The sequence below is a fragment of the Blennius ocellaris genome (genome assembly GCF_963422515.1).
Source record: "Blennius ocellaris genome assembly, chromosome: 8".
NCBI classification, from domain to species: domain Eukaryota; kingdom Metazoa; phylum Chordata; class Actinopteri; order Blenniiformes; family Blenniidae; genus Blennius; species Blennius ocellaris.
The window spans coordinates 19,192,803-19,218,904 of NC_137657.1; the positions used below are offsets into that span (position 1 = coordinate 19,192,803).

The 26,102-nt window shown below is 42.2% G+C and overlaps 4 protein-coding genes across 5 annotated transcripts in view; 3 read left to right on the plus strand and 1 right to left on the minus strand.

Moving 5' to 3' along the window:
• Nucleotides 1-1,094: 1,094 nt before the first annotated feature.
• Nucleotides 1,095-3,253, minus strand: prelid3a (PRELI domain containing 3A). The gene is made up of 7 exons (XM_080500246.1): nucleotides 3,135-3,253; nucleotides 2,597-2,765; nucleotides 2,131-2,220; nucleotides 1,887-1,957; nucleotides 1,623-1,725; nucleotides 1,337-1,411; nucleotides 1,095-1,191 (listed from the first exon to the last, which is right to left on the minus strand). Exons 1-6 carry the CDS (start codon nucleotides 3,164-3,166, stop codon nucleotides 1,352-1,354), a joined length of 525 nt encoding a protein of 174 aa, XP_080356372.1. The 5' UTR covers nucleotides 3,167-3,253; the 3' UTR covers nucleotides 1,095-1,191; nucleotides 1,337-1,351.
• Nucleotides 3,254-5,996: 2,743 nt separating this feature from the next.
• Nucleotides 5,997-9,832, plus strand: elovl4a (ELOVL fatty acid elongase 4a; the record flags this gene model as incomplete). Its single annotated transcript, XM_080500272.1, has 6 exons — nucleotides 5,997-6,063; nucleotides 6,813-7,000; nucleotides 7,308-7,388; nucleotides 7,989-8,160; nucleotides 9,203-9,330; nucleotides 9,506-9,832. 6 exons carry the CDS (start codon nucleotides 5,997-5,999, stop codon nucleotides 9,830-9,832), a joined length of 963 nt encoding a protein of 320 aa, XP_080356398.1.
• A 6,689-nt stretch (nucleotides 9,833-16,521) lies between these two features.
• mtcl3 (MTCL family member 3) lies at nucleotides 16,522-21,538 on the plus strand (the record flags this gene model as incomplete). Its single annotated transcript, XM_080500242.1, has 10 exons — nucleotides 16,522-17,262; nucleotides 17,459-17,683; nucleotides 17,811-17,969; nucleotides 18,616-18,687; nucleotides 19,047-19,366; nucleotides 19,507-19,666; nucleotides 20,276-20,345; nucleotides 20,493-21,039; nucleotides 21,176-21,305; nucleotides 21,428-21,538. 10 exons carry the CDS (start codon nucleotides 16,522-16,524, stop codon nucleotides 21,536-21,538), a joined length of 2,535 nt encoding a protein of 844 aa, XP_080356368.1.
• A 2,076-nt stretch (nucleotides 21,539-23,614) lies between these two features.
• Nucleotides 23,615-26,102, plus strand: part of mtcl3a (MTCL family member 3a) — a 12,839-nt gene continuing 10,351 nt past the window's right edge. For both annotated transcript variants that reach the window (XM_080500429.1, XM_080500430.1), the window contains exons 1-2: nucleotides 23,615-24,387; nucleotides 24,615-24,782. In XM_080500429.1, the coding sequence (XP_080356555.1) occupies nucleotides 23,968-24,387; nucleotides 24,615-24,782 (588 nt within the window). In that variant the 5' untranslated portion in view covers nucleotides 23,615-23,967. The remainder of the gene's footprint in view (nucleotides 24,388-24,614; nucleotides 24,783-26,102) is intronic.

Below are 26,102 nucleotides of genomic sequence, written 5' to 3' on the forward strand. Positions count from 1 at the left end.
CCCAAGATGTAATTTTATCAAATTGTTTTAATTGCTGCAGGACAACGGATGAAGTTAAAAAGGAAACCAAACTCATTTACACAACACGCAGACAAGATGAAAGTAAATATAATTTACTTCCTTTGACACAATGTTTGAAAATAAGTAAAATCCATACAAATATGTAAAGTGTTCAGTATTCAAGAAATACGACTGAGCACATAGGTGACCGTGTGCTTCTCCTACTGCAGCATCGCATGTACAGTACTGCCCTGCCTTGCAGGGTGTGTAGGTAGCTTTTATGGAGGCGGCCAATGCTTGAAAGCATGACGTGTCGGCATGACACCACAGCCAAAGCAATGACACACACTGGCATTAGTTTCAAGCTTTTCAACGTTTCATTTGACTACCCTTCCCCGCATCGTCCTTTTATTAAACTACTTTTAGCTGCATTGGGTTTGGCATAAAGCAATGGCAATGTTATATTACCATCTTTTATTGAAATTGACCATTTTCTTCTTCTTAACTAATAGATAGAAATATTTTTCTTTAATCAAAAATCCTTTTTTGTACTACAATCATGCAAACATTCTCTAGTTTGTTGCCCCATGTAACACAAAATAAGCACCAAAAGCAAGTTTCTCATATTGTAACTTTCTCCGACTATTGGGAGTCTTTTAGGCATGACAGAAAAAGTACAATAGGGTCCAATGAAAATATGTTTTGTTGCACAATATCAACATTGTACCGCATCTGTGTAAAAAAACAAACAAATACCGTGTCTCATCATGGCATCTTTCTGCTGTCTGTGCATCAACTTCTAAACTGAAGACATGAGATCACACTAAAGTCAATATGAGTAGTAAGTTAATAATCAAGCCTGTTAACGTTTGAGTTCAGAACATCTAATTGAAACAATTGGATTAATGAATGCTGCATTAGTATTGAACCACATCTACTTGACCACTCCTCCCCCAAACCCCCCAAATCATTGTTAAACATGCTGCTATAACCATTCAGCTTTGGCAGATATTCCACTGTCAGTCTGTCTGTTCTTACTCCAGAGGTAAGAGAGGCGGTGATGTGAAAATCCACATAACCCTCCACAGGTGGAGTCAGGAATCAACTGCAGAGGATCCGGAGATGCTGAAAATCCCCTGTGGTTTATGAGGCTCAGCTGAGGAAAGCCGCCATCACTGAAGGCTTGGTGTCCTGTGTGTACAAACAAATAAACACTAAACATCCTCTGATCCTTGTACACTCACAACACACTGGAAGAGAGGGAAAATAAAAAGTAGTGTTCTTATGGCAATCTGCTAAGACTGAAGTCGAACAGGAAGGAAAGGGGAAGAGTTACCAGTGTTAGCAAATGTCAGAGAGGAACGTTCTCTCTTTCAGAGTTCTGAATAATCCACTCAATAGCATCCCAACCCTATGGATCCACACAGAGAAAGAAAGATGTTAGAGAGGAAACAAAAGTCCAGGTGAACATCGATGAAAACATGCAGTCCAGTTCAGTCGGGACGGTCAAGAGTTTATAGACACGCGAGTTCAACTTTGAGCACATGCAAAGAAATGAGTGTGTTTTCTTTATGCTTGTGTAATCAAATAGCATTTGAACTACCATATCGTTTGATTTTTACCTTCCTGGCATTAGCAGACATTCTCCTGGCCATCATTCCCTCCAGGTAACTGCTGAGGCTGACTCCTTTGACCGTGATGATGGCTTCCTGGGTCAGGACAGTACTGAGGAGCAAAGTGAGGAAGGTACATTAGCAACATTTCTATGATAGCATGGGACTGCATGAAAACCACAATGTATTCAGTGTTTTTTTTTTTTTCCAATATCTTCATGCATTGTCACACAAAACACACAATAATATAAAGATTTGAATATATGCAAGTACACTTCAGGGTTGTCTGGGTGGGGTCTGTAAAGAAGCCTCTCATCCACTGATATGAGGTTGGTGAGGGTAATCTGGAACAGACACGTGAGAGAATGTAACTTGATGCATTACGATTCTCCCCTGTTTCACAGTTTTCTCTTGTGTTCCGAGGCCACCGCTGCCCAAATTAAAACAGACAATGTAAATTTTCAAATGTAAAAAGTCTATTGTGTCGATCAAAGTGAACCTCTCGGCATAAACTCACATTTGTTGAGCACAGCTCCATTTTTTTCTTCTCTGGGTCAACTATGGAGTGTTCTCGAACATACGTCTGTGTGTGATTGGTTCCCAAAATCTACAATCAGAACAAAAAAACATGCACAGCAGGTAAGAGCAGTGGTTCTCAATGAGAGGTCTGGGGCCCCCTTATTGGGGCATTACAGAGCACAGGGTGGGGCGTTAGGCCTTGCCTGCTGAAGTTGTCGAAATTAGACTTGCACACGTCAAACAAAATAATAATAGGAAACTTTCTAGAATCGAGAACAGAACTGTGAACCTACCCATATCTGTTAGTTTGAATGTTCTTACTTCTGTTTGATTGTTAAAATTGTCGTGTGTTAGGGGGTAAGAGAAGAGCCAGGTAATGTTTTCGTTTTGACTGCCGGATGAAGCACATTACATTTATAATAATTTCCATTTTCCACACATCTCAGTGTCTGTGGACGACTTACCGCTCTTACGATACCTGGCAGGCCCCACTCTGTGCTGAGGAGTCGGTGGCTGTGAAGTCGTCCTTCTGTATCCATACCCCGGTCCAGCACATCTACCCCGACCACATTAGGGTTCATGGGGTTTGGGTACTTCCTCATGGCAGCCTTGATCACAGTCTCCCATGGGTAACTGCACTCCAAAGAAAACAAAATAACAAGGCATCGTTTCAAAAACCCTTGCTAAAAACCCTCTGACACGTGCTGGTATGGGACAACTATGGACTATATGTGTCTCTAATATTGATGCTTAACAAAATACACGTGGTAATTCTCTGTGACGTTACTCATAGTACTTATTGCTCATTTACACTCTCATCACCAGCCAACAGACTCTTAAACCCAACTCAGGTGGGATCTATCAAAGAGTCATGAACTTCAGGATTTAAAGGACGAGTTCCACCTCGCGTAATTAAGCTGAGGTCATCATGAACTACTCTGTCCTACCCTGACAGATCACTTCTATTTACTAGATTACTGTCAAAAATAACAAATCACAAACCTGAAAACATGCTCCGTGCTCCAAATCTTCATGTTTTAGATAACAGTCTTCACTTTTTTTCTTTTTTCTTTTTGAAAGATAGCACGCGGGATCTCTGACTACCTCACCGGACCATTATTATATGTGGAAGCGGTTCCAGTGATCAGAGGACAGGGCCTGTGATGGAAGCTCACGACCATCAGAGACGTGCGTCCAGGACGCACATCTCCTCGGCGCGCTTCATCCCAGCCACGCAGACACCGTGCGTAAACCGCTCCGCTGATGGCCCAAACCAAGAACACAAGTGAAGGAGAGATCTAATACAAACAGCGAGCAAAAAGCGAGAAGCCGGTGAATAATCAGCAAATTGAGAGTCAAGTGAGCTCGAGCCCCGAATAGAGCGCAGTTGTGCAAGGATCTTCAGAATAAAGCTCCTGCGGACTTTCCAAGTCGCCACTTTTTTGTTTTACCGACACAATTCTAAGTCATAAAGAAGTTTTATTAATGTATAAGGCGATTTTGACTGTTAAATATCATAAGATATGCTTTCAGATCATTTTAAATGTGAAAAAAGGACCCCTTTAATCTGCTTAGTGAAATACACTTCCTGTGCCGCGTTGGCTGCGTCACGGCAACTTGACGTAGCTGACGTCGATCTGCTGCATCCGCCTCTTTCAGTACGCATGCGCAGAGCATCCCTCCATCATCCTGCCTCGACAAGTGGCTGGAGAGGAGCAGAGCTGCATCAAGCTTCCCTCACAAACTGATCACACAGGAAATCGGCGGACACTTTGTAAAAGTAAACGTCACCCAATCAAATTAAATTCCCTTCGTATGACTACAACGAAATGTATGAAAAGAGCAATATTTAATGACAAACAGTAACATAAAATTGTTGTTAAGCTTTTGGGTGAGATTCAAAACCTCTTATTTTGATTCCAGCTCTGTTCCAATTAATATTTGTTTCTTCCACAAACTGTAGCGATTGGCGTGCATTCATGTAGAGCATCTTGCGCATATGTTTTTTGTTTTGTTTTGCACAGATAAAAGTTGAAATGTGACAATTTGTAAATGTAGTTTACATTCTGATTACTGAATAAAATTAGATGTTAGTAATATTTCTCCACATGTTTCTACAATTTTGAGTATTAGCTATTAAGCTACAATTTTCATGATATGGTAATGTGGCCACATTGGCTGTATCAGTTATGTGGAAGAGATGGAATTCCATACCAAATCAATAAACCAACTAAAGTAGTCACATTTCATAAATCACCTTGTGGAGACTTCTTTGTCCACATCCTATTTCTAGAATTTGGTGGGCAGACACATTCAGGCACCCCAGGGACCTGATGGGGGTCAAGGGTCTTGCTCAGGGAGCAACACTGCTGATCTGAGCATACAGACCAATAAACAAATAAATAAACAAATAAGCAAACAAATAAATAAATAAATAAATACATACATACATACATACATACATACATACATACATACATACATACATACATACATACATACATACATACATAACCAAATAAATCCCTTTATCTGCAATCCTGCGGATTCCATTTTTGCTACATTCTAAGGACTGGCTTGTTTCCATTAATTTGAACCTTTAACCGGAAGTCTCGTGCCTTTTTCACGCGCCTTGACGCGGGGTCTTGGGGCTCTGAAGAGCGATTCATTGAGGCAGACGCACAGTGGAGGCTAGTATGGTCCCTTAACGACAGATCCATCCATCGCCGTTCATCCAGCGGCCCGATCATTTCTCTGCGGATGCAACATAAATAACATTTCTATCAAAACGTGATCACTCGATTATAAACTGGAATAACGCACACCGCACGACCTTGCATTGAATGTCGCAATAGACGGATTTTTTTTAATAGCACCGACACGGTAAGGTAATAAGCATCTCAGTCCTCGTAGAAAGCTACACCAATGTCGATGTTATGCTCTGTGCTGTTAATGCAGTGAGTGTGGGCTCGTATGTGGCCGCTGTGTAAAGTGTTTTTATATCTTTGGCACGGGAACATTTTTTTTTTTTTTTTTTTTGATCAACCAAATTAGTGATGTGCCTGCCTGTGTATCCCTGAATATTTGAAGGCCGGGATGGATATCGCAGAAAGCAAAAACCGCCATATCCAGTAGGAGTATTTATGGCGCACATCTGCCAAAGCGTTTTGGAAATTATATGGAAATATGAATTTAATGAGCAATGTTTTTATTCCCGAGCGCCGTTCGTGCAGAGAGAGTGTGTAGGACTATGGCAGATGCTGCAGCAGCGCTTGATCCGCTTCAGGCTGGAGGGAGGAGGGGGAGGAAGAGGAGGAGGATGAGGATGAGGATGAGGGGGCTTCTTTTAGGATCATTAAATCACACCGCGCGCCTCAATATGCGCTCCGCTACTTATCAGCACGTGCGTCCGTCTGGCTCTCTATAGGAGATGACCCATTTCAGTGTAGAAGTGGGACACCACTCAAGTCCTTCTCTCATTATAAAGACCACCAGGATGACTGTTGGTCGTGTTCAAGCCAAAAATCTGCTGACACATGCGCTCTGCCGGTCGGTGTCATCAGCCTTTGTGCGCAATGAAGCCTATAGCCCATCTATCAAGGCCTGATGGGGCCATAGACTCCGGATCTGGCCTCCTGTGGGTCTGGGTCTGGTTTTTGTTTTTCAAGTTCCTGCATAAAAATAGGCAAGATTGCCACTACGTTCCAGGTTGAAAGACACTGTTGATTTCCTGGAACAGGATGACACCACTCTGACTCATTGGGTTCTGCTGTTTATCGGATCACGTTGAACTAAACTTTGAAAAATGTAAACTGCTCCATTTCCATGCTTGTTGTCCTTTATTTCAGGTCTCTGGACTCAGCCATGGAGATCGTTACACACTTAATTAATGACACCATTGAGTTCTACAAATGGACCTTAACCATTGCAGGTAATTTTCTTTTTCTATATTAAACAATTGGAAATCCATAGATCTTTTTATGCTGGTGAGTAAACATAATTATGTGTGTATGCATGCGTTTTGTGTGGGTTTTACATTCTGTGTCAGATTTCTGGAGTCTGAAATAAACTGGAAAAATTCTCAAAAAGAAAGTGTTTGAAAGGGGGAGGGTGGTGTTCATAAATGACAAACTGCATGGATGATTTCCGCCTATAGATTCAATTTTACTTGAGTTAGTGAAAGGTCATACTTCTTGGTATTTGTCATTGACGAAGTCTAACAAATGCTCCATCCATCTTCTGTACCACGTTGCTCATATTCAGCAGCGTCCCGGCCAATCCACACTGATTATGTGCAGGTGGGCATGGTACACCCTGGACAGGTTGCCAATCCCTCACAGGAGAAACACAGAGATACAATCTTGCTCCGTAGGAGTACACAACATATGTAACTGAAAAATATGTTAATGTAAGTACTGTATATTACTATCAGCTGCAGTCAGAAGGCAAAAACATATTTTTCATTTTAATTTACTTGTCAGTCAGGAAAGCAGGAACGATGACAGCCAATTCCAGAGTCGTAGCGCAGAGTTGTTTGCGGTATACTTGTAAACCGAGAGTTGAAAGACTATATCCCGTTAGCCACTAATCATCTCCCGGTTTTCTGCGTTTCTGCTCTTTGTTTGACCTGTATTGTGATCAATACATATATTTTCTTACACTTAAATATCTGTGCTGCAGACAAGCGGGTGGAGAAATGGCCTTTGATGGACAACCCTCTGCCCACGCTGGCCATCAGCACCTCCTACCTGCTCTTTCTTTGGCTGGGGCCCAAATACATGAAAAACAGAGAGCCCTTCCAACTCCGCAAAACCCTCATCGTCTACAACTTCAGCATGGTCTTCCTCAACTTCTTCATCTTTAAAGAGGTATAACAGGTTATGAAGAGTATCAGTGTTCGCTTGTGTGTACAGCAATTTACAGTGAGTGAACTAAATCCGAGGATGTATATTTTCCAAACCACGACTATCCTCCCAAATGTGTGGACAGATGTGGATGAGTGTGTTACAGTAGTAGCTTTATGATGTGGGTTTACACTAACCTAATTACAGTGTAATCAGCCTGTTTCCTGCTCCGTATCTCTTTTCCTCCTGTGAAAGTGTCACTCTCATTATGTGTGTCAGTCCTTTTCTCATCAGTGACACAGTACAATTAATGTGTTGCGATTTCCTTCAGCTGTTTATGGCAGCGCGGGCGGCACGCTACAGCTACATTTGTCAATCCGTGGATTATTCTGACGACCCCAATGAAGTTCGAGTGAGTATATGTAGACGACACCATAATGCATGCACACAAGCACAGAGGCATGCATGCAGTTTCCCCACAATCGACAGCCCTGTTATCTCTCTTATCTCTGTCTTGAAGTTCATGTATACAGTCATTACTTATTTATGTACTTCAAACAGAACACATCTTCCAATTTTCACAGATAGATGTAGACATTTTACAACCCAAATGAAAACTCATCATCCCACAATTAAAACATGACGAAAAGGAGCAAGCTGTAAGAAGGATCAAGAATCGCATTCGGTTTCCCCTTTCTTCCTGTTGCTTCATGACGTAGTTCCATGCTTGACACAGAAACCAGAAAGAGCTGGCCAGTCTCAGGTGACTGTTCAGTCAAGATAGAACAGTAGAAGAGAAACATGCATTCTTTACATGAGTAAGGCTCATTAAAGTGCTTCTTCCAACAAAAGGTTGCACTGGAACAGATCCCAGCTGTGTGAGTAGTACACCCTGGACAGGGTGTCAATCACAGGTCAAGTGGGGGTAACAGTTCCAACCTCTACACCACTGTGAAGCATACACTCTTTTTCTTATTCACAGTTAACGCATAACTTCATGTTTTGGAAACAGGTGGCCGGAGCCCTGTGGTGGTATTTCATCTCCAAAGGCATTGAATATCTGGATACTGTGTTTTTCATCCTGAGAAAGAAATTCAACCAGGTTACATTCTTGCACGTCTACCACCACTGCACCATGTTCACGCTCTGGTGGATCGGCATCAAATGGGTGGCAGGAGGGCAGTGTGAGTATCCTTTACTTGATCCAAACGACACGATGACGTCACTGAACTGTTGTGCTCATTACTGCACTGTGTTGCCAAATACCTTCTCTCCGCTTCTCCGTATCTGGGCTTTTCTGTTCCATTTCAAGTTGCCGGAGTGTCTGTTGTTTTTTTGAGACTGATTTCTCCCACTTCTCAAGAGTGTAAAAACAGCTTCCAGATGAAACTAGCTTTTAAAGTACAATCTGTTACAGTGTGCAGTGTGTTGCCTTCACTCCTTGCCAGAAGATTGTTATCAGTTTATGGAAATGCCACAATCCCCCCCCCCCCCCCCCCCCCCAAAAAAAAATACTGTTAAGTCGACATCGGTGCACATCTGCAAGTTTTTTCTAGGTCATTATGTTTTGACGTGCTTGTATTTATTGATTAGTACTAAATATTGAGTAAAGATTAGATCATTCTATTAATTTTGCAGAGGTATGGGCATAAATCAACGTATGGTTCATTATGAAAATTTCAACTTATCAGGTTGTCGGACAAAGGGTTATTTCATCGGTGACATTTTAACTTCTTATACCGTCACTTAGAAAAACAGAGTTTTGATAAACATGAGGTTCAGTTTAGACTTAGACTTTCTTTGTTGTCATTGCACAGTACATCACACAGTGAGGAACTGGCAACGAAATGCCATTGCTTAGCAACCGGTAAAAAGGCATTAAAAAAAACGTATTTAAATATATTTAAAAAAAGTAGTGCCAACAGTCAAACATTTAAAATAAGGTGCATTTGAACGATAAATAAAAGAGCAGGATGAGAAATGGGATAGATTAAAATGGAATAATTGCACAGTGTGATATTGCACAGTATGATGTTATTTGGCAACTTGGACCAAAGGTCTTGTCATCACTCGAGTTTGACCCATTCACGTGGCTAATTAAAAAAAACAAAACAATATTATATGTTTATTAATGGCAGAAAAATATAAAAATGTATTTAAATAATTGAGTTAAGATACCTGTGACACTAATATAAAACTATTTTGTTTTGGTATTCCACTGAACAGCATTCTTCGGTGCACACATGAACGCGTTGATCCATGTCTTGATGTATCTGTACTACGGACTGGCCTCCTGTGGACCCAAGATCCAAAAGTACCTGTGGTGGAAAAAGTACTTGACCATCATCCAGATGGTAATACGTGAAAGCTCTTCAGTAAAATACATTAAGTTGGCACGTTTTGGAAGGCGACTCTTCCTGAATGTTAAACTGAAGATAAGGATTTTCATGCTGAAAGACCCTTTTAATAGCTGTGAAAACAGGATCCGGTACAAAATCTGTAGCTTTTGTTTCTCTTGTTGTGACTCAGGTCCAGTTCCACGTCACCATCGGCCACACAGCCTTGTCACTGTATGTCAACTGTGACTTCCCCCACTGGATGCACTACTCCCTCATCTGCTACGCCATCACCTTCATCATCCTCTTCGGCAACTTCTACTACCAGACCTACCGCCGGCAGCAGCCCACACGACGTGACGCCTCCTCTTCCTCCAAAGCAGGCAAGGCTTTCTCTAACGGCACACTCAATGGGCTCAGCAAAGCCGCCAATGGCGCGGTGGTGATGGGGAGCAAAGAGGAGAAGCCCCAGGAAAACTCTGGTCGGAGAAAGAGGAAAGGAAGAGCCAAAAGGGATTAGAGGAGGAGGCAGAGTGGTTTAGACGAGACAGGGCCTTATTGTGGCTTCTAGATTGATAGTGCGAAAACACAAAAGACTTCATTTGATGAGGATTTAGTTGATTGGGTGGATGTGATGTGTTTATTTAAGCCACGATCTGAGTTCTTGTAGATAAAAATGAGACAGGCTTTTGTTGAGAGAGGATTAATTTGTTGGTAACAGCATCATGCCTAAAATGGCCATCATTATGAAAAATCCCACCAAAAAACGGTATTGTCTGGTCAAGGATAGATCTTTGTATTCCCTCTCTTTATTGTGGTGCCAAGTACTGTAGGTCCGATTCAAAGGCGAGTAAAAGCTGAACCTGCGAAGGTAAGAGACTTTCCCAGGCCTTGTTGGCATGCTCGGAAAGCTATATTCAAACACACCTGAGCTTCTTAACAAAACGTATAGTGCTATTGTTAACATACACTGCTGTATTGAGACAGGAATACTCACCATAACATGCACAAACATGTCTGTGTGCATTTATATGTATTACTTTTTTGTTGTACAAATATAAAACAGATGATACTATACACTATAATATCACTTTGTCAAGCTGATGTTGATGCTACATGACTTTTAAGTTTACAGTTTCCTGTCTAATTGAACTCCTCTATAGCTATTCACATATTTGTGCAGATAAATTATTTTTTTGGGGGGGGTGTGGATTGTCCTTACTCCTTACTTGCATTGATTGGCACGCAACGGAAAGAGGACAAATAATGAAGAGATGGACAAAAACAAGCAAACTCGTTTTTTTCCTCCTTTGACACTTGGAGGGTTTCATCATTGTTTTTCGATGGAGTAAAGCTCGATCTTAGCTCATGCAAAGGGGAAATCTAATTTTTTTTTCTTTCTGCAAGCAAGCATAATGCATTTTGTACATCTCTATTTGTGTATACCGTGATGAAATGTAATGAATATTATCCAGAGAAGCAACAAAGCAGATGACTTATCTCAGTGTTCCCCCTTTTCTGCCCGGGATGCCGGTGAATCTTTGTCTTTGCAGATGTTTACCAGTCTTTTTTAATGATATATCCTTTCTGAAGTTGTTGTTTGTCTTAGACACTGGTGAAGATGTTGTGTGCCGAACAAAGAAAGTGCTGATGCTCTGGGTTCCCTTTTGTACTTTTGGAGAACTCAGAGCTAGCTTACAGACACTTTTTATCACGTTAACCAAACCTTCCCTTCCTCCCCCGTATTTCTTTGTGTAAAATATGTTCACATGTTCAAATATCTTTTTGCATTTAAGCTTTCAGGCTTAACTCTTGTCCTGAGCTGGCTTGAATGTACATTTATCAGGGGGATGACGTGGATTTGAAAAACTAAAGCTTATGGTTTCTATACATAAAGAGCTGGAGAACCTCTATAGTGACCTCGTATGCTATATCACTATGAAGAACGTCTTTGCTCTGCCTGTAGTATATAGAGTATAAATCAATGATCAGCTCTATATCAGCAAATCCTGCTTTATATCTTTCATCAACCAATGCATTTTGATGTTATTTATTGATTTATCTGGTATTTACTATTATACAAATACCAAACTCCATTTAGCTGAGAGTGTTTGTCTGTGTATTTGTCTACTTTTTGTGTTGTACATATTACATTGTGATATTTTGTACACTGTCCATTTGGGAATGCTCCCAGCTTGTTCGCCTGGACATTTATACGTCCATGTCGCTTTTTTTTAGTATCATAATTTTGAACTGTCTTCAAATTGAATTAAACTGAATGCCTGTACAAACGTTGGTTTCCTGTAATTGTCTCTTCTATTAACTCGTCTTTGCATTTCTTTGACAAATCTATCTGGTATTGTCCATCCTGCATTGATTTGGATCAGGGGTTTTCTGTGTGGATTTTGCACAAAAAGTGTATTTTATTTATCATTAGAATTACTGACCAACTAACTTTAGAATAAAAAAGTGTTGTTTAGTAAAATAAGTAATATGTTTACCTTCCATCTATTTCTGTTTATTCATCACGAACGATTCTTTCCCCAAAAATCTAAAGAAAAAAAATTATCTGGGAAAATGCATACTTGACCTCCATTTTCCTCTTGCTGCATATCCACTGAAGCTCCCCGGATTCCCGCAGGGTCGTCAACATCCCACACTGTGAGCACCACAACATTTAACATTGCAGACGATTCTATAATTGGCCAGCGAGAATGGCCATGTTTTGTACACTAGAGGGCAGTGTGGCCACATTATTGGAAATGCGTTATTGACTGGCATGAAGGTCATCAGCTATAATTTTTTTAAATTTTTTTTATTTTTATTTTTTTACTGTAATTATGGAAATAGTGTCTTCTTCTTAAGAGGAAGAACTTTATCAGGCTTAGCAATAACACCAGACAATAATAGCCATCACTTCCCAGTCAGGACTTAAGAGTTATCTGATTGCCATCAAGCTCCATTTGAGTGGTGCTCTTTTTGAATCATGTTATTATGAAAGTTGCCTTGTAAATATTGATTGATGAATTGATTTTAGAAAAAGATATTTCTTCACCCTGATATCTGTGCAAGGTGTAAGCAATTAAATGAATACATGGCAACCCAAATCATTCAAAGTCTTTTACATGTTTCACTCTCGGTGAGTTTCAGCTTTTTGAAATATATACCCCATAATATAAACCCCTATGCCAGGATTATCATTTGGGATTAATTTATCTTAAATAATACATTTTTGTTCCCAAGTAACTTAAGTAATTTTTAATTGGAATGGAAACTTCAGTACTTTTAAAAGAAGTATAGTAAATCTTACCAAGTGCCTTTTTAATGATTTGCATGAGTTACTATTGTGACTAACCACTAATAAATGACTTTTTTGGTGATGAGCATTCAAACTGAAGACACTGGAGATGTTTATTTTCAATGTCATGTATAATGCTTTGAGACCCCTACAGGTTGTCTTAAAAGTAATACCATAAATGTATTGTTATGACTCAATAAATTATGCAATGATTTCCATATTGCTTCTTTAAAAAATACAAATGTAACATTTAGAAAAGGGTTAAAAAAAATATTAAATCATTACAGCAATATACATATACACATTTCAGATGGATTCTTATAGTGGGTGGGACCACATCACCTATGCTGTGTTACATTTTGAGTTGAAGAAATATGGACCAGACAAAAGAAAAAAAAAAAAAAGTCGTGTCATGAATTTACAATTCAGCTCAAACGCTGTCAAAATTCGCTTCCATTTTTGATGAGTTTAGACAAAGGTTTAGTTTAGACAAAGGTTTCCATGGTGACGGTACACAGCAGATGTCTGAGCAGCCCCCCCCCTTATACCAGCCACCCTTCCAAACCCCTCCCCACTGATCCCCCTCCTCCAACTGCATCTTCTTCAATCAGTTATGTGGGTCTGTATCGAAGAAGGTAAAGTATGCTGTTAAATAGGGTTTTAGCATTGTGACACACACACACACACACACACACACACACACACACACACACACACACACACACACACACACACACACACACACACACACACACACACACACACACACACACACACACACACTAACTCTACTTCTTTAAAAAATCAAGCATACTTACATCATTCATGTTTTAACAGTGTTAACATGTGCTGATCTCACCAGTGGCGATTATTGTGTTATATTTGGGTTTATCTGTAATTCTTGTCAAAAAAAATAAAGTGAGTCAGCCACCGTGGTTCTGATCTGGATAAAGTGACTTTAGAGGATGGATGGATGGATGGATGGATACTTCAATTCAGAAAGCGTTTTGTGTTTTTTCTTGTCGTCTTTATGATGCACCCCATAATCAAATGGACAAAGGTCATAACTGTAATGTATCGTTCAAAGAGCTCACCTATTATGTTGACTAAAAGGTTTATACTTGATCCAATTCCCATTTCATAACACTTTACACCATTTGACATTCTGTGTGCATGCTGAAATGTGACATATAATTGACTGATAATGAAGTGGCACCCAATGTTAGAATAAGCTGAAAAAAAACTACTCAATGCTTCAGATTCATGAGCATGTTGACAGTGACAAATATACACTGCCTGGGATATTTGTGGTGCTACCGTGACAGTGTAATGGGAGACTGAGCATCTTTGAATAATAGAAAAGAGAGAATGAAAGAGGGAGTTTAGTGTGTGATATAAACGTGGGAGCTATTTTTAGATGGGTGTTCATCAGGGCTTCTAACGCTGTCTGTTACTCCATTTCTCGTTGGCTGTACTCATAGCAGTACTTGTGTTCACACCGCTGAGTGGGAAGAAGAACTGAGAAGCAACAATTAGTCACCCATGTGGACAAATGAGAAAACTGTGATAGATATAAAAAAAATAGACTTAATATTTTACCAGCATGTGACCATGATTTAGTTGGGTTTTATTAGTAAACATTTCTTTTTGACAAAATGAGACCGCTTGCTTCACCCAATGAACACAATTTAATTTAATTTCTCAAATTCAGATTGAATTATGTAATCTAATAATAAAACAAATGAGCTGTGTATGCCTTCGAATATTAAGTAAGTAAAAAAAAAATGCTTGCAGATAATCATATGGTCTTTTCTTTGTTTTTCTTCGGACAAAACAAAGTGGGTCATTTTAACAGGGACGTGAGAATGTCCCTGATGCAGACATCTGTCACTTTAATGGAAGCAAATGATTGAATAGTCCTGGGGCTGAATGAGGGTGGAGGTGGGGAATGTGTGTGGCTGTGAAAGAGAGTGCAGGGCCCCAAACATCTGTTATCCCATTCAGTGAAAATGGATCACTATTTCTTTTTTCACCACCAGGCTGATTAGCCCATGCTTGGTCTTTTTTTTCTCTTCTTCTTCTTTTTAATTTTTTTTAAGTCTGGTAATTAATCGGTGATTACAATAGAGTACAGGTTTGGAAGAGATTAAGATAAAGTGTTGTTAAAGCTGGCAGTGACAGAATCAAAATAATTGCACTGAGGTAGGAGTCCGAGAGCGGTGGTTACTGAAGTCTTGACAGAAGCTAAAAGCGATGACAGGAAACTTTCAGAGCATAACAAGTCACAGCGTTCAATATAAATCTGTCCCAGACACTTTGTGCTTCCTTTTTTAAATTTTACTCACACATGTGGAAGGTGAGCAATACTGAAACATGTTTTACTGTGTGTCTTAGTAAATGCGCAAACTGAAGCTGTGGTGTGCATTTTCTCATCAGGTGTAAAGGAGGTAAGACATAAAATGCTGAAATGGGCGGATGAGATGAACGCTGACAGTCTGGCTCTGTGAATTACTTTTTCTTATTTCTTATTCTGTGAAGCACTAGCATATCTGATTGTTAAAGACTATAATTAATAAATATGCTATCAGAATGAATGAGGGTTGATTGTTCTAAGAAGACAACGTAAAATATCCACATATGGTTAACTGTAAGTCTGGATCCTCGACTGTCTGGAGGAGATATGGCGGCAGAGAGCAGACTGTATCCGGTGCTCCTCCAATGAGCGCAGCCTGATGCGCAGCTCCGTTTCCGTGCAGCTCGGGTCCTCCCAACATGATGTAATGTCATGAATATTGAAACAGGTTGCTTGGTGGTCGGGAGGCGCTCGAGTCAGCATCTCTTCTGCCTCCCCATCACCACTACCCTTCAGCATCCGACAGAAACCCGAGAGAAAGGTAAGAAAACGTCTTATTCCAAGTGGTTATACCGTTTCTTAAAGGTCACAAACCTTTTTTTCTTGTTTTTTTTTTAAATGTATAAACGCAACAGCAGTAACCCGCATGAAGGACAAATGATGAGATGTGGTCTACATTTTTGTTCTTTATTGTCAGGCCTCCAAGGAAGGTTGATTTACTGTTGCTGCTCCCAGCTGTTTGTATGTGGAAGACACAACGAATGAGTCTATTCTAGAGTTGTGTCTTTTCTTTTATTTGACTAATTGAATTTTCTTCAATAAATCAGGTCTTGGTGATGGCTTGTTTGAGGCGGACCTTATGTTTCTGAAGCTTATAAAATCGGAGCACCATAAAATAAAGGCAGAAACAGTGCAGATATGTAAAAAGTACGTGTTGCCCTTCGCATCTGGCACTTTTGTATCAAGTTTGATATCTTTGACAGGAAATTGGACATACAACTGTTCGAGCCATCATCCTCCTGTTTAAGTAATGAGTCATCGGGCATGTTGGGTCTATGAGGATGATGGCTGACAGGAAACGGAGAGCTGGTACGAGCCTTTGTTTCTGCTAGATCACATTATGATGTGATCCAGCAGAAGCTCTTTTTCCTTTTTTTGTTTTCTATCTCTCTGTCAACTGGGTGAGCAGCGCTGTTTAATTGCCCGGGTCCTGATTCAGGAATAATGGCCACGGCTCTCTTGTTCTCGCCCCCTGCCCACCCTCCGGGCACATGTGACGGCAATGTCTGCCCTAATTACCCAACCCGCAGCTGATCTCTGTCAAGTACCAACAAACAGTCCTGGATGGGCAACTTGATCACTGATGACACACTTTGCTCTTTATGCAAAGCATCTTTTGTCATAGAGGCCATGTTTGCTTTCACAATCTGACAAGGAAAGAGGTTGTTGTTGTTGTTTTTGAGACAATGCATGTATAAAATAGTGTTTTCTCTTCCAGTATGAGGGATATTAGTGAAGGAGATGGTTGTCACTGAGGATGAACTTAGCCTCTGACACCATGATGAACCCATCATCTGCCGACTCATCGCGGCAGCCAGACAATAGCAGCCGGAAGCAGCAGCAGCAGCAGCGATCATCGTCCCCGGCCGGACAGAAAGACACCGGATCGAAAGGGACGCAGAAGACCAGCAACCCGTCTAAACCCGTCTCGTCAAAGCAAGGAGGAGGCGGAGGAGGTGGAGGCAGAAGCAGCCGGGGTCATTCTCCAGTTTCCACGGGCAGGGAACGCCCAGCCGGCGGCGCTCCACCGATCAGAGGCGCGGCTGCTGTCCAGGCTGCCGGTGCTGAAAGTCCGACGCTCAGTAGGCCCGCGGCCGCGGAGAGAGCCGCGGCCCAGACGGCGGAGGACGCCGATGCACCCTCTCCTCCGAACCGCGTTGTCTCCGACCAACCCTGCGCGTCCAAATCCCCCAAACTGAGGAGCAAAAATCCGAGAGGAGGAGGAGGAGGAGGAGGGGAGGCCACCGCGGCCAGCAGCGGCAAGAAGAGCTCCAAGAGCACCGTGGGCTGCGGACCGGGTTTCTGGAAGGAGGGATGCTTGCAGTCCGAGCTGATACAGTTTCACTTGAATAAGAGCTTGGGGAAGAAAGGGGCGAAGATGCAGACGAAATCAGCATCTCCACCAGCCTCCGAGCCGGAGCTGTCCCCCGAGCCAGAAAAACCACAGATGGTGCCACAGCCAGACCCGACCGTGACGGATGAGATCGAGAGGCTGGAGGATGAAAACGACGATCTTAAGGTAAACGAAAACAAACCAATATGGTAGAAATTCATATGCTTCGTTGGAAAATGTCTAATTTTGTATGCGCAATAGTGGCACCTGTTGTGCTTGCGCGAATACTACATGATTGGATAATTAAGGCAAAAGCTTCTGAGCAATTTTCCTTAGAGGATGAACAGAGGCGAGTCTTCCCTGTTTTTCTTTGTTCCGCTAGACTGAAATTGAGGAGATGCGTGCAGAGATGGATGAAATGCGAGACACCTTCTATGAAGAAGATGCATGCCAGCTTCAGGACATGCGCAGAGAGCTGGAGAGGGCCAACAAGAACTGTCGGATCTTGCAATACCGCCTAAAGAAGGCTGAGAGAAAGAGACTCAGGATCACAGAAACTGGTCAAGTGGATGAAGAGCTGCTGAGAAGCCTGGAGCAAGACTTGAAGGTGAGAGCTAAACCATCCATCATAGCTACCATAAACCATCCATATCCTGATTATCATTAATAACCCTGCCTCTGTAATCCTCCTCACTCACCCCCCCCTGTTCATTTCTTTCTGGAACATTTCCTAGGTGGCAAAGGATGTGTCTGTACGTTTGCACCATGAGCTGGAAAATGTGGAGGAGAAAAGGACAAAGACGGAGGATGAGAATGAGAAGCTGAGGCAGCAGCTGATAAAAGTTGAGGTCACCAAACAGGCACTGCAAAATGAACTCGATAAAGCCAAAGAGGTGAGGGGCTGAGGTGGTTCATGTTCATCCAGAAAGTGGCTGAATACATTTACTAGCATTCTAGACACTCTAGACACAATGTCATATAATAGTGTGAATACGTGTACAAAGTTGTACCATGTAAACTGTATTGAATATAACAAAACAGTATCAGCTAAATGGGCAGTAATGTAATAACATATAGTTTGTGGTGGAATTTAATCCTGTAATGATTCCCATAGCTGTCAGATCTAAAAATCTTAAAGGGTTAAAACAAAACAAAACAAAATCAAGCTCATAAAATGTGGTCAGCCACAAAGCCAGCAGTACCCTGTTCATAGTCACCGGAGCTGTTCCCACTATGCTGCACAAACATCACAGATTTATGCCTTTATGCTCTGTCAAGATTTGCAACATACAGATTTGTGAAACACTGACATGTTTATGTTTATGTTATTTTCAATTTACTGCTCGAAAATACACATTAACTGCGAGGACTCTGATTTAAATTTTAATATCGTATCGTAAATATTCTTGAGGGTGAGTTTAAGCAGTGAGGTTTTGCCATAAGTGAGTCAACAGCATTCCATAAATCTGCATGATATCACTGCCTTCAGTGAGAAAACAGTGAGCTGATCATGATGATGTAACCACTGTTTTCTTGCAGCTTTCCCTAAAAAGAAAAGGGAGCAAGGATGTGCAGAGAGCAGAGAGAAAGACTCCACAAACCCCAATTGAGGTGAGTCAGCCCTTGATTAGATTATGAACTCTGGTGAGTACGTTTCATGACATAGTTGTTTTACAATGGAATTTTCAAATAAAAATGAAATGAACTATACAGAACTGGGCATCAGATCCATAATTTATACAACGCAGTTAGCCAGCGAAACATAGAAAAACAGATTGTTATATTGTTACAAAATGTTCTGGGGCATTCCAAAATTCTAGGAATTCAGAGTGTTAAGCCTGCTACCAAAGTAATTTGATTTTATACGCTGAAACTACTTTGCTTGGGAATCTCATAAAATTTTTGGCTAAATACACAAAATCACAGGACTGAAACCACACAGTAGGTAAACATGTTTCTTTACTTCACAGGAAGAAAATGAGGATCTGAAATGCCAGCTTGCCTTCATCAAAGAAGAAGCCGTCTTGATGAGGAAAAAAATGGCAAAGATTGACAAGGAGAAGGATCGACTGGAGCAGGAGCTGCAGAAGTACCGCTCCTTCTATGGGGACGTGGACAGCCCTCTGCCTAAAGGTGAGGCCGGAGGGCCTCCCACGACCCGCGAGTCTGAGCTGAAGCTCCGTCTGCGCCTCGTGGAGGAGGAGGCGAACATCCTGGGAAGGAAGATTGTAGAACTGGAGGTGGAGAACAGAGGATTGAAGGCTGAGCTGGATGACATGAGGGAGGACAGGTACTGTCGACTCGCTCAACTGTTTAAAAAGTTGAACTGGAAAGAATCCTTTTCTTTTTTATTTATTTACACACTGGTAGAGTTAAATAGTTAAAGTGTAACAATGACAACATGTGTGAATTGGCTTCCTTCTTTCTTAGTCTGGCTGCAGCGGGAGTCGATGGCTCCAGCGTTGGAGGTCAACAGAGCAGAGAGCAGGGCGAGGCCCTCTCTGAACTGAGACAACAGCTTCAGCTGGTGGAAGATGAGGCAGAACTTCTTCGCAGGAATTTAGCAGACATCGAAGAAGAGAATAAAAAAGTAGGTGATATAGAATGCTTTATAAACCTTTAAACTTATGAGCAAGGGAAAAGCTCAAGTGTTCAGCGTGAAAGTTTAAATCATAATAATTGAGGGGAAAAAATGTGAACACTTTTTTAGTATTGAATTTGTTATAAATGTAATTGACAATTTCGAAAGCAAAGTGAGCTTTGCAATATTTTCAGACGATGTCTAAACGCTTAATACAACAGTGTCTAATAGGCTGTAAAAGACTTATTAGCAGCAGTATCCCAACAAATGTTAACATTAACATATTGTAGCGACAGCAAAGCGTTTAATAAATAGATGCTAGTTTAGAACAAGCCTGACACACATCATACAACACACAGGGGCGTCATCACCTCTGATGAATTGGTGTAATAAACACATAGCAGATAACAGAATCATAACAGAAACACACAAACTAAAGCATAACCACAATTAGCCCTGAGAAAAGTCCTGGGAAATCGCATCTCATAAGTCCTTGTGCTATCCCACCTGGCAGCGCCACCGGCATCCCACAGTCACCACTACAATATCATACCTTATATCTTAGAACACCTGTGTTATCCAACAAACAGTCCAACTAACACGTGGTTCTGTCTCCAGGTGACCAGTGAGCTCAATAAACTGAAATACAAAGCCGGATCTCATGAATCTGGATCAAGACATGGAGGAGGTTTGTAGTTTCTCAATCTTTGGGAGTCCACATAAGGTCATTGTTGAATGTGGTGTATCGTGTCTCTTAACCTGAACAATATGTGTGAGAAAAAAAAGTAAAGGGGTTAAGTATTCGAGTCACCCATTCCTGCTGTTTGACCCTCAGGTGGAGTTGACTCAGCTAAAATGGAGGCCCTCCAGGAGGAGCTGAAAGCTGCTCGCCTGCAGATCAATGAACTGAGCGGCAAGGTCATGCAGCTTCAGTACGAGAACCGAGTGCTGCTTTCCAACATGCAGCGCTACGACCTGGCCTCCCACCTGGGAATCCGCAGCAGCCCGCGGGACAGCGACGCAGAGAGCGATGGAGGGCGGGATGATGACACCCCGTCGGCCTCAGCCTCCTCCCCTCGCCTCCTTCCACCTCATCGCAAGCGAGAGGGCCCGATTGGAGGGGAGAGCGACTCGGACGAGGTGAGGAACATCCGCTGCCTCACCCCGACGCGTTCCCTTTACTCACCCGTGGATAGCCGTTTTTTATCCAGAAGCCTGAAGGACCGGCAACATATGATAGACATCCGCATCGAGGCGGAGAGGCTGGGCCGGACCATCGACAGGCTAATCGCTGACACCAGCACTATCATCGCAGAGGCTCGGGTATATGTCACCAACGGGGAGCTGTTTGCAAGGCTAGATGAGGATGATGAAGGTGGCAGGTATGTCATTCGTACAATCTATTTCAGTGTGTCTCCCACTGTGTGTGTCTTTTGGAGTTTTTTTTATTGTTTTTTTTTAATTAAAGAATGTTTTTCACTGAAACAACCGATTCCAACTTGTGTATTGTCTCCACAGGATCCGAGAACATGAGCTGCTCTATCGGATTAACGCCCAGATGAAAGCTTTCAGGAAGGAATTGCAGACCTTCATAGATCGGTTGGATGTTCCCAAGCAGGAGGACAAGCAGGCAGAGGAGCCTCTCTCTGTAAGCTCATGCAATCCCACGAATGGGTCACTCTGTGGTATCTTATGGTCTTTTCTTAATCTAATTGATTGTCTTTCTGCTCTTCGTTCTCATCTTCTTTCCTTTCCGTTTGTTGCATCAAGATGTTTCAGCCCATTATTTTGCTGATCCTCATTCTTGTTCTGTTTTCCTCACTCTCTTATGCCACCATTTTTAAATTGGTATTTCTTTTCACCCTATTCTTTGTTCTGTGAGGCACATGTTCAGCATCGTATTATGTACATTCTTATTGTTTCCTTTTAACTTGTTCATCCATTTTATTTTTGTTATGTAAATCACATCATGTAAGGTCACTCAAGGTACAGGACATTATCATTTTCCAAGTATGATCCAGGACACTCATCTACTCAGACGCTTTCAACATTTACTGGATGCCAACCATCTCGCAGCTACTGTACACTGTTAGGTGAGTATGTCATAATACTAACTAATACTAATATTAACTAATAATAATAATAACTCTTGTTCTGATGAGTGTGTGAATTATATAATAGAACATTTCTCTGCACTCTATAGGAATATGTGGAAATCAAAGCTGTTTACTTTCAACCAGAGACGTTATCAGCAGCACAAAGTTTGTGCAGGGTATATAGCTTCATTTAAAACGGTGTGGAAAACAACCCACTGTTACTACTAGTGTGAAGAATGTATACTGTTGCCAAGAGATCAAAATCTGTTTTCCAAAATGTGAAGAGCTGGAAACCACCACGTCTGAAGCATAAACTGGAGATTCAAACGTGACCCCGATTGTATGCAATTATGTTTGCACTCATCATCAAACATTATACATTCATATGTTTGAGTTATTCATGTGACTGTAGTAAAAGGCATTAATGGCCTTTTGAGGAGCAGGCGAGAATATATAAATACTTGTTTGTGTTATGGTTGCAGGTTAAGGTAGTGCACACTCAATATACACAGGCTCAAACACACACAGTAACAATGGTACAGCCTGACTATTAAAAATAGGTTTATAAGTTCCTCTGAGGCAACTGAAATGAGTCATGGCTAAATGTCAACACAATCTGTAACAAATCATGGAGATGTCCATCAGGGAATAGGGCATTGGTAGTTGATTTTGGATATATTACATCCATTATTTTATGAAAAGGTGCCCTCCGGTGGGCCTGAAAATAGCCCAACAAAAATGTGTGTACAGTGGATCTGTTTAACCGATGGAGCTGACCACCAGGACGAGGAGGACTCGGTCCACTTCCCTCCAGCCCACCGGTGGGATGTTTTACGTACGTCACATATTAGAGCCAGCTGTGGAGGCAGAGAGGAGGAGAAACTGTGAAAGGAAGGGGAGTTCTTTTTTTAAATATTCCAGCTAATGAAAGCATCGTTTCAGCTGTAGGTCGTCGCTCTCCAGTTGTTTTTGTGAACTAAGCCACGACATTCCGGTCCAGGCACCAGTTCAGCTACTCTGCAGGCTGAACTCAAGACAGGATTTCAAAGGGGACATCTCACAGCAACTTTCAGGATCATACTAAAAGAAAAGGTAAAAAGACTCATTTCAGTCAAGCAGCAGCACGTGGTTAGCCAACGCAGCTGTGTGAACACATTACTATACTTTTGGGTTGCAAAAGTAGTTCTTTAATTACTTTTTCAAAATATCTTTATAACACCGTGGAACTGCAGTGGAAATTTGAGTTTGTTGGGATTAGGGCAAAATAAAATCGTTCTCCTCGTGATAGTCATCCCCCTGTCATGCAAAGACAGCAGGACAGAAATGGGAGGCGGATGGAGAGAGGACACAGTTGTGCTTTGTTTACGCGCACGGTAGACTGTTTATTCTATTCCGTATAGGAGTACCAAGTGGTTTAAATCCTATTTCTACGTTCTAAACTGGATCTAGATCACATTACTTTGAACATATAGCTGTGATGACGCTCACATCTGCAGCGGCGCGGCGCGTAAACGTGTTTATTTCCATGGCCGCTGCGCGAGGTGGCACCTTCCGCCGCGTAATTAGAGGAATCCGGTGTCGATTGACGGTAACGGAGCTTCATCTGCAGCTTCAACCAGGCGCCGCTCGGCTATCTGGCTTCAGGGAAATAAACTCATGGTTACAAGTGGGTAAAAATACTCAGGCCGCTCTTACATCAGAGCGCTCCGTGATATTTTTGGGAACTTCTCCCGTTCGCCTCCTCGGAGTGGTTTACTGGGTGTCTGTCACTGCCAACTCTGGATTGTCGCCTACAAACGACTCTGCGCGCAAACAGAGACGCGGCGGAAGACGGAGCCCAGACAGACGCAAACGAACAGCGCAGGTGTGCAGCTGTGGGACCTGCGAGGAATTTTTCTTTTCAAGCGAGGAGATGACTGTAGCAACAGAATGACAGTTTGACCCGGGCTGAAATGGAGGGTAGCAAAACGTCAGGTCCCTCCGTCGTCTGCTGCGATCATTTCCCGGCGGTGAATTCCTACCTGAGAGCTGCTGTGTGGCCGACAGGGGATTTGGTTGGGTTTGGATAATTGGCGCTCCAGTTTGTTTGAAACTGAACTGTATCCAGGACTGATTCGACTCAACGATAAGACATGGATACTTACAAAATAGCCTGGTGATCATCTCCTATTCGTTTGTGCGATATTTTTAGTTTCAATTTAATGCCCTGGGAATATGTGGAGTGCGTTCATGAACGGTTCGGCGCTGCACGGCGGGGGCGGTGCCGGAGGGGGTTACGTCCCGTCTCAGGGATGGGAGTTCGTGCCGTGTTCCAGGATGGAGAGGGCAGACAGAGGCAGGGGTAAAAGCCGCAGCCCGCTGCGGAGAATTTCCTCTCCACCCACCGTGTTCAGTCAGATATACGAGCCTCCTTTCGGAGCTCCACCGGGCGGAGGAGGAGAGGGAGGCGCAGGAACCCCACTGGAGATCCTCAGGGGACAGGTGTGGCCAGGGGGTCCCGAAGCTCAGCAGCAGCAAACACAACACACAAGGCTAAAAAAGAAATTTGAAGATTTGAAAAAGCGACACGGACAGGACAAGGAGGAATGGCTCAGGGAAAAGGAGTCGCTGTTGAGAGAAGTGGCTGACATACAAGTAAATTTACTACCCCTTGTGAAATCTAAATATAATGTTGTGCACATGCTTTGTCTGTGTCACTTCTGTGTGGTCAGTGGCTGCATGTCTGGTTCACTGAGATCTTTCAATGTATGTGTATCCTGCAGTTCCATGTGTGTGTGTAAGTTGACCTTTAGCAAAGGAGAGAGAGACCTCTTTTGAAATCTTGGGTTGACACAATTGATGCCAACTATGTGTCCCTGCAGGGAGGGGAGAACCGGAGGATTTTGCTGGACCTGAAGACGGTTTTGGAGGAAGTGCAGGCGGAAGTGAAAAGAGAGGAGGAGAAGCGGAGTGAGCTCCAGCTGCAGTATACCAGAGACAGATGTGCCTGGGAGCTGGAGAAAGCTGAGCTCCAGTGCAGGATTGCGCAGGTAGGTGAGGGATGAGAATGGTAACACTATATGGGTTTGAGGTGTGAGTTCAAAGAGCAACCAGTGAAAGATCTGGCTAAATGTTACTGTGTGAATGTGTGTTACTTTAAAGACTGCAACGTATTATTGAAATCTGCCTGTTTATGTGCACAGCTGCACACACTGATAAGAGGGCTCAAATCCAAAAACAAGGAAACTGTTATTTAACTTTAGTCCTGACCCGCCAAAAACAGAAGAGGATGCTTTATTCCAGTTCACACTCGTACTTGTTTTGTCTCATGTCTGTGCATGCGTGGCATTCAGCGTGGTGTAAATTGGACACCCTTATGGCAGGGTGATAAGTCACCATGGCATCCATCCAGCTTAAGTCTCAGCTTAGACAAAAGATTTGCACTAAACATACAAACTTGGTTACCCCCCTTGCTCTGCTCAGCCAGACACTAACACCCTTCCTGGCTTTTAACAGCTTGCATAAAGTGGATGAAATATCGGCCTTTCCTGCCAAACAACAGCGATCGCTAAGTGTAGCCAAAATGAGCTGAAAATATTTAGAGTAAAGTTTGCATACCGGTGCCATGCTGTGTCTGGCAGTGTGATCATTTGAATGGCCACGCATAGCTATTCTTCAAAGCGATGTGGCTTTAGGGATTTAGATTTTTTTCCCCCAGATATATCAGAGGATGGATTTATTTAGCTTTCTTAAAGTAGAAGTCTGAACCAGATGAAACATGTTAGCCTTTGTAGATTAAAATACAAAACAAAAAAAAGTTTGAATCTGTGGAGTCTTTTCCGATTTGGATTGGTCTGCGCACTGCGCATGCCTATGTGCCTGTTTGCGTCATTGCGATGTTATGACAACAGTGTCTTTATCTTCCAGTCAAGCCTCATATGATTCTGACTGAAGACTAAAAGCCATCGGATCACACATTCACTCCTGGCACATACGTAGCTCTCATATTCTTTGTGTCAAGGGACTTTTACTGAAATGACAATGTTTAGAAATTCCTTAATGGGGTGTGGGAAATTAGCATGGTGGTGCAATGGCACTGCAGAGCAGTTAGAGAAACCCACCAATGACACGATAAGGCAAGAATTCAAAACAGTAACTTGCTGTTACCAGGTCACTAATCGAATGCATGCACACATACAGGCAGCTTAAGTGCCAAAATATAATTTCCTTTCTATGAAACATGGGCACAATGTCAGTACTTCAACTCTCAACTTTGTTCTTGAGAAGTTCTGACAGTGTGTTTCCTATTTAAAACAGGCACTTTATTCTTATGCTTTGAGTTTGTAAGGCACAGCAAGTAATGGTTAATG

What these genes read in the sequence shown, in the direction of transcription:
- prelid3a (XM_080500246.1), bottom strand. Translation starts at nt 3,166, where the DNA reads ATGAAGATTTGGAGCACGGAGCATGTTTTCAG. An exon ending in TGCCAGGTATCGTAAGAGCG is followed by an intron (nt 2,221 to 2,596) that starts GTAAGTCGTCCA and finishes TTCTGATTGTAG; the next exon opens with ATTTTGGGAACCAATCACAC. An exon ending in TGTCTGCTAATGCCAGGAAG is followed by an intron (nt 1,412 to 1,622) that starts GTAAAAATCAAA and finishes GTGGATCCATAG; the next exon opens with GGTTGGGATGCTATTGAGTG.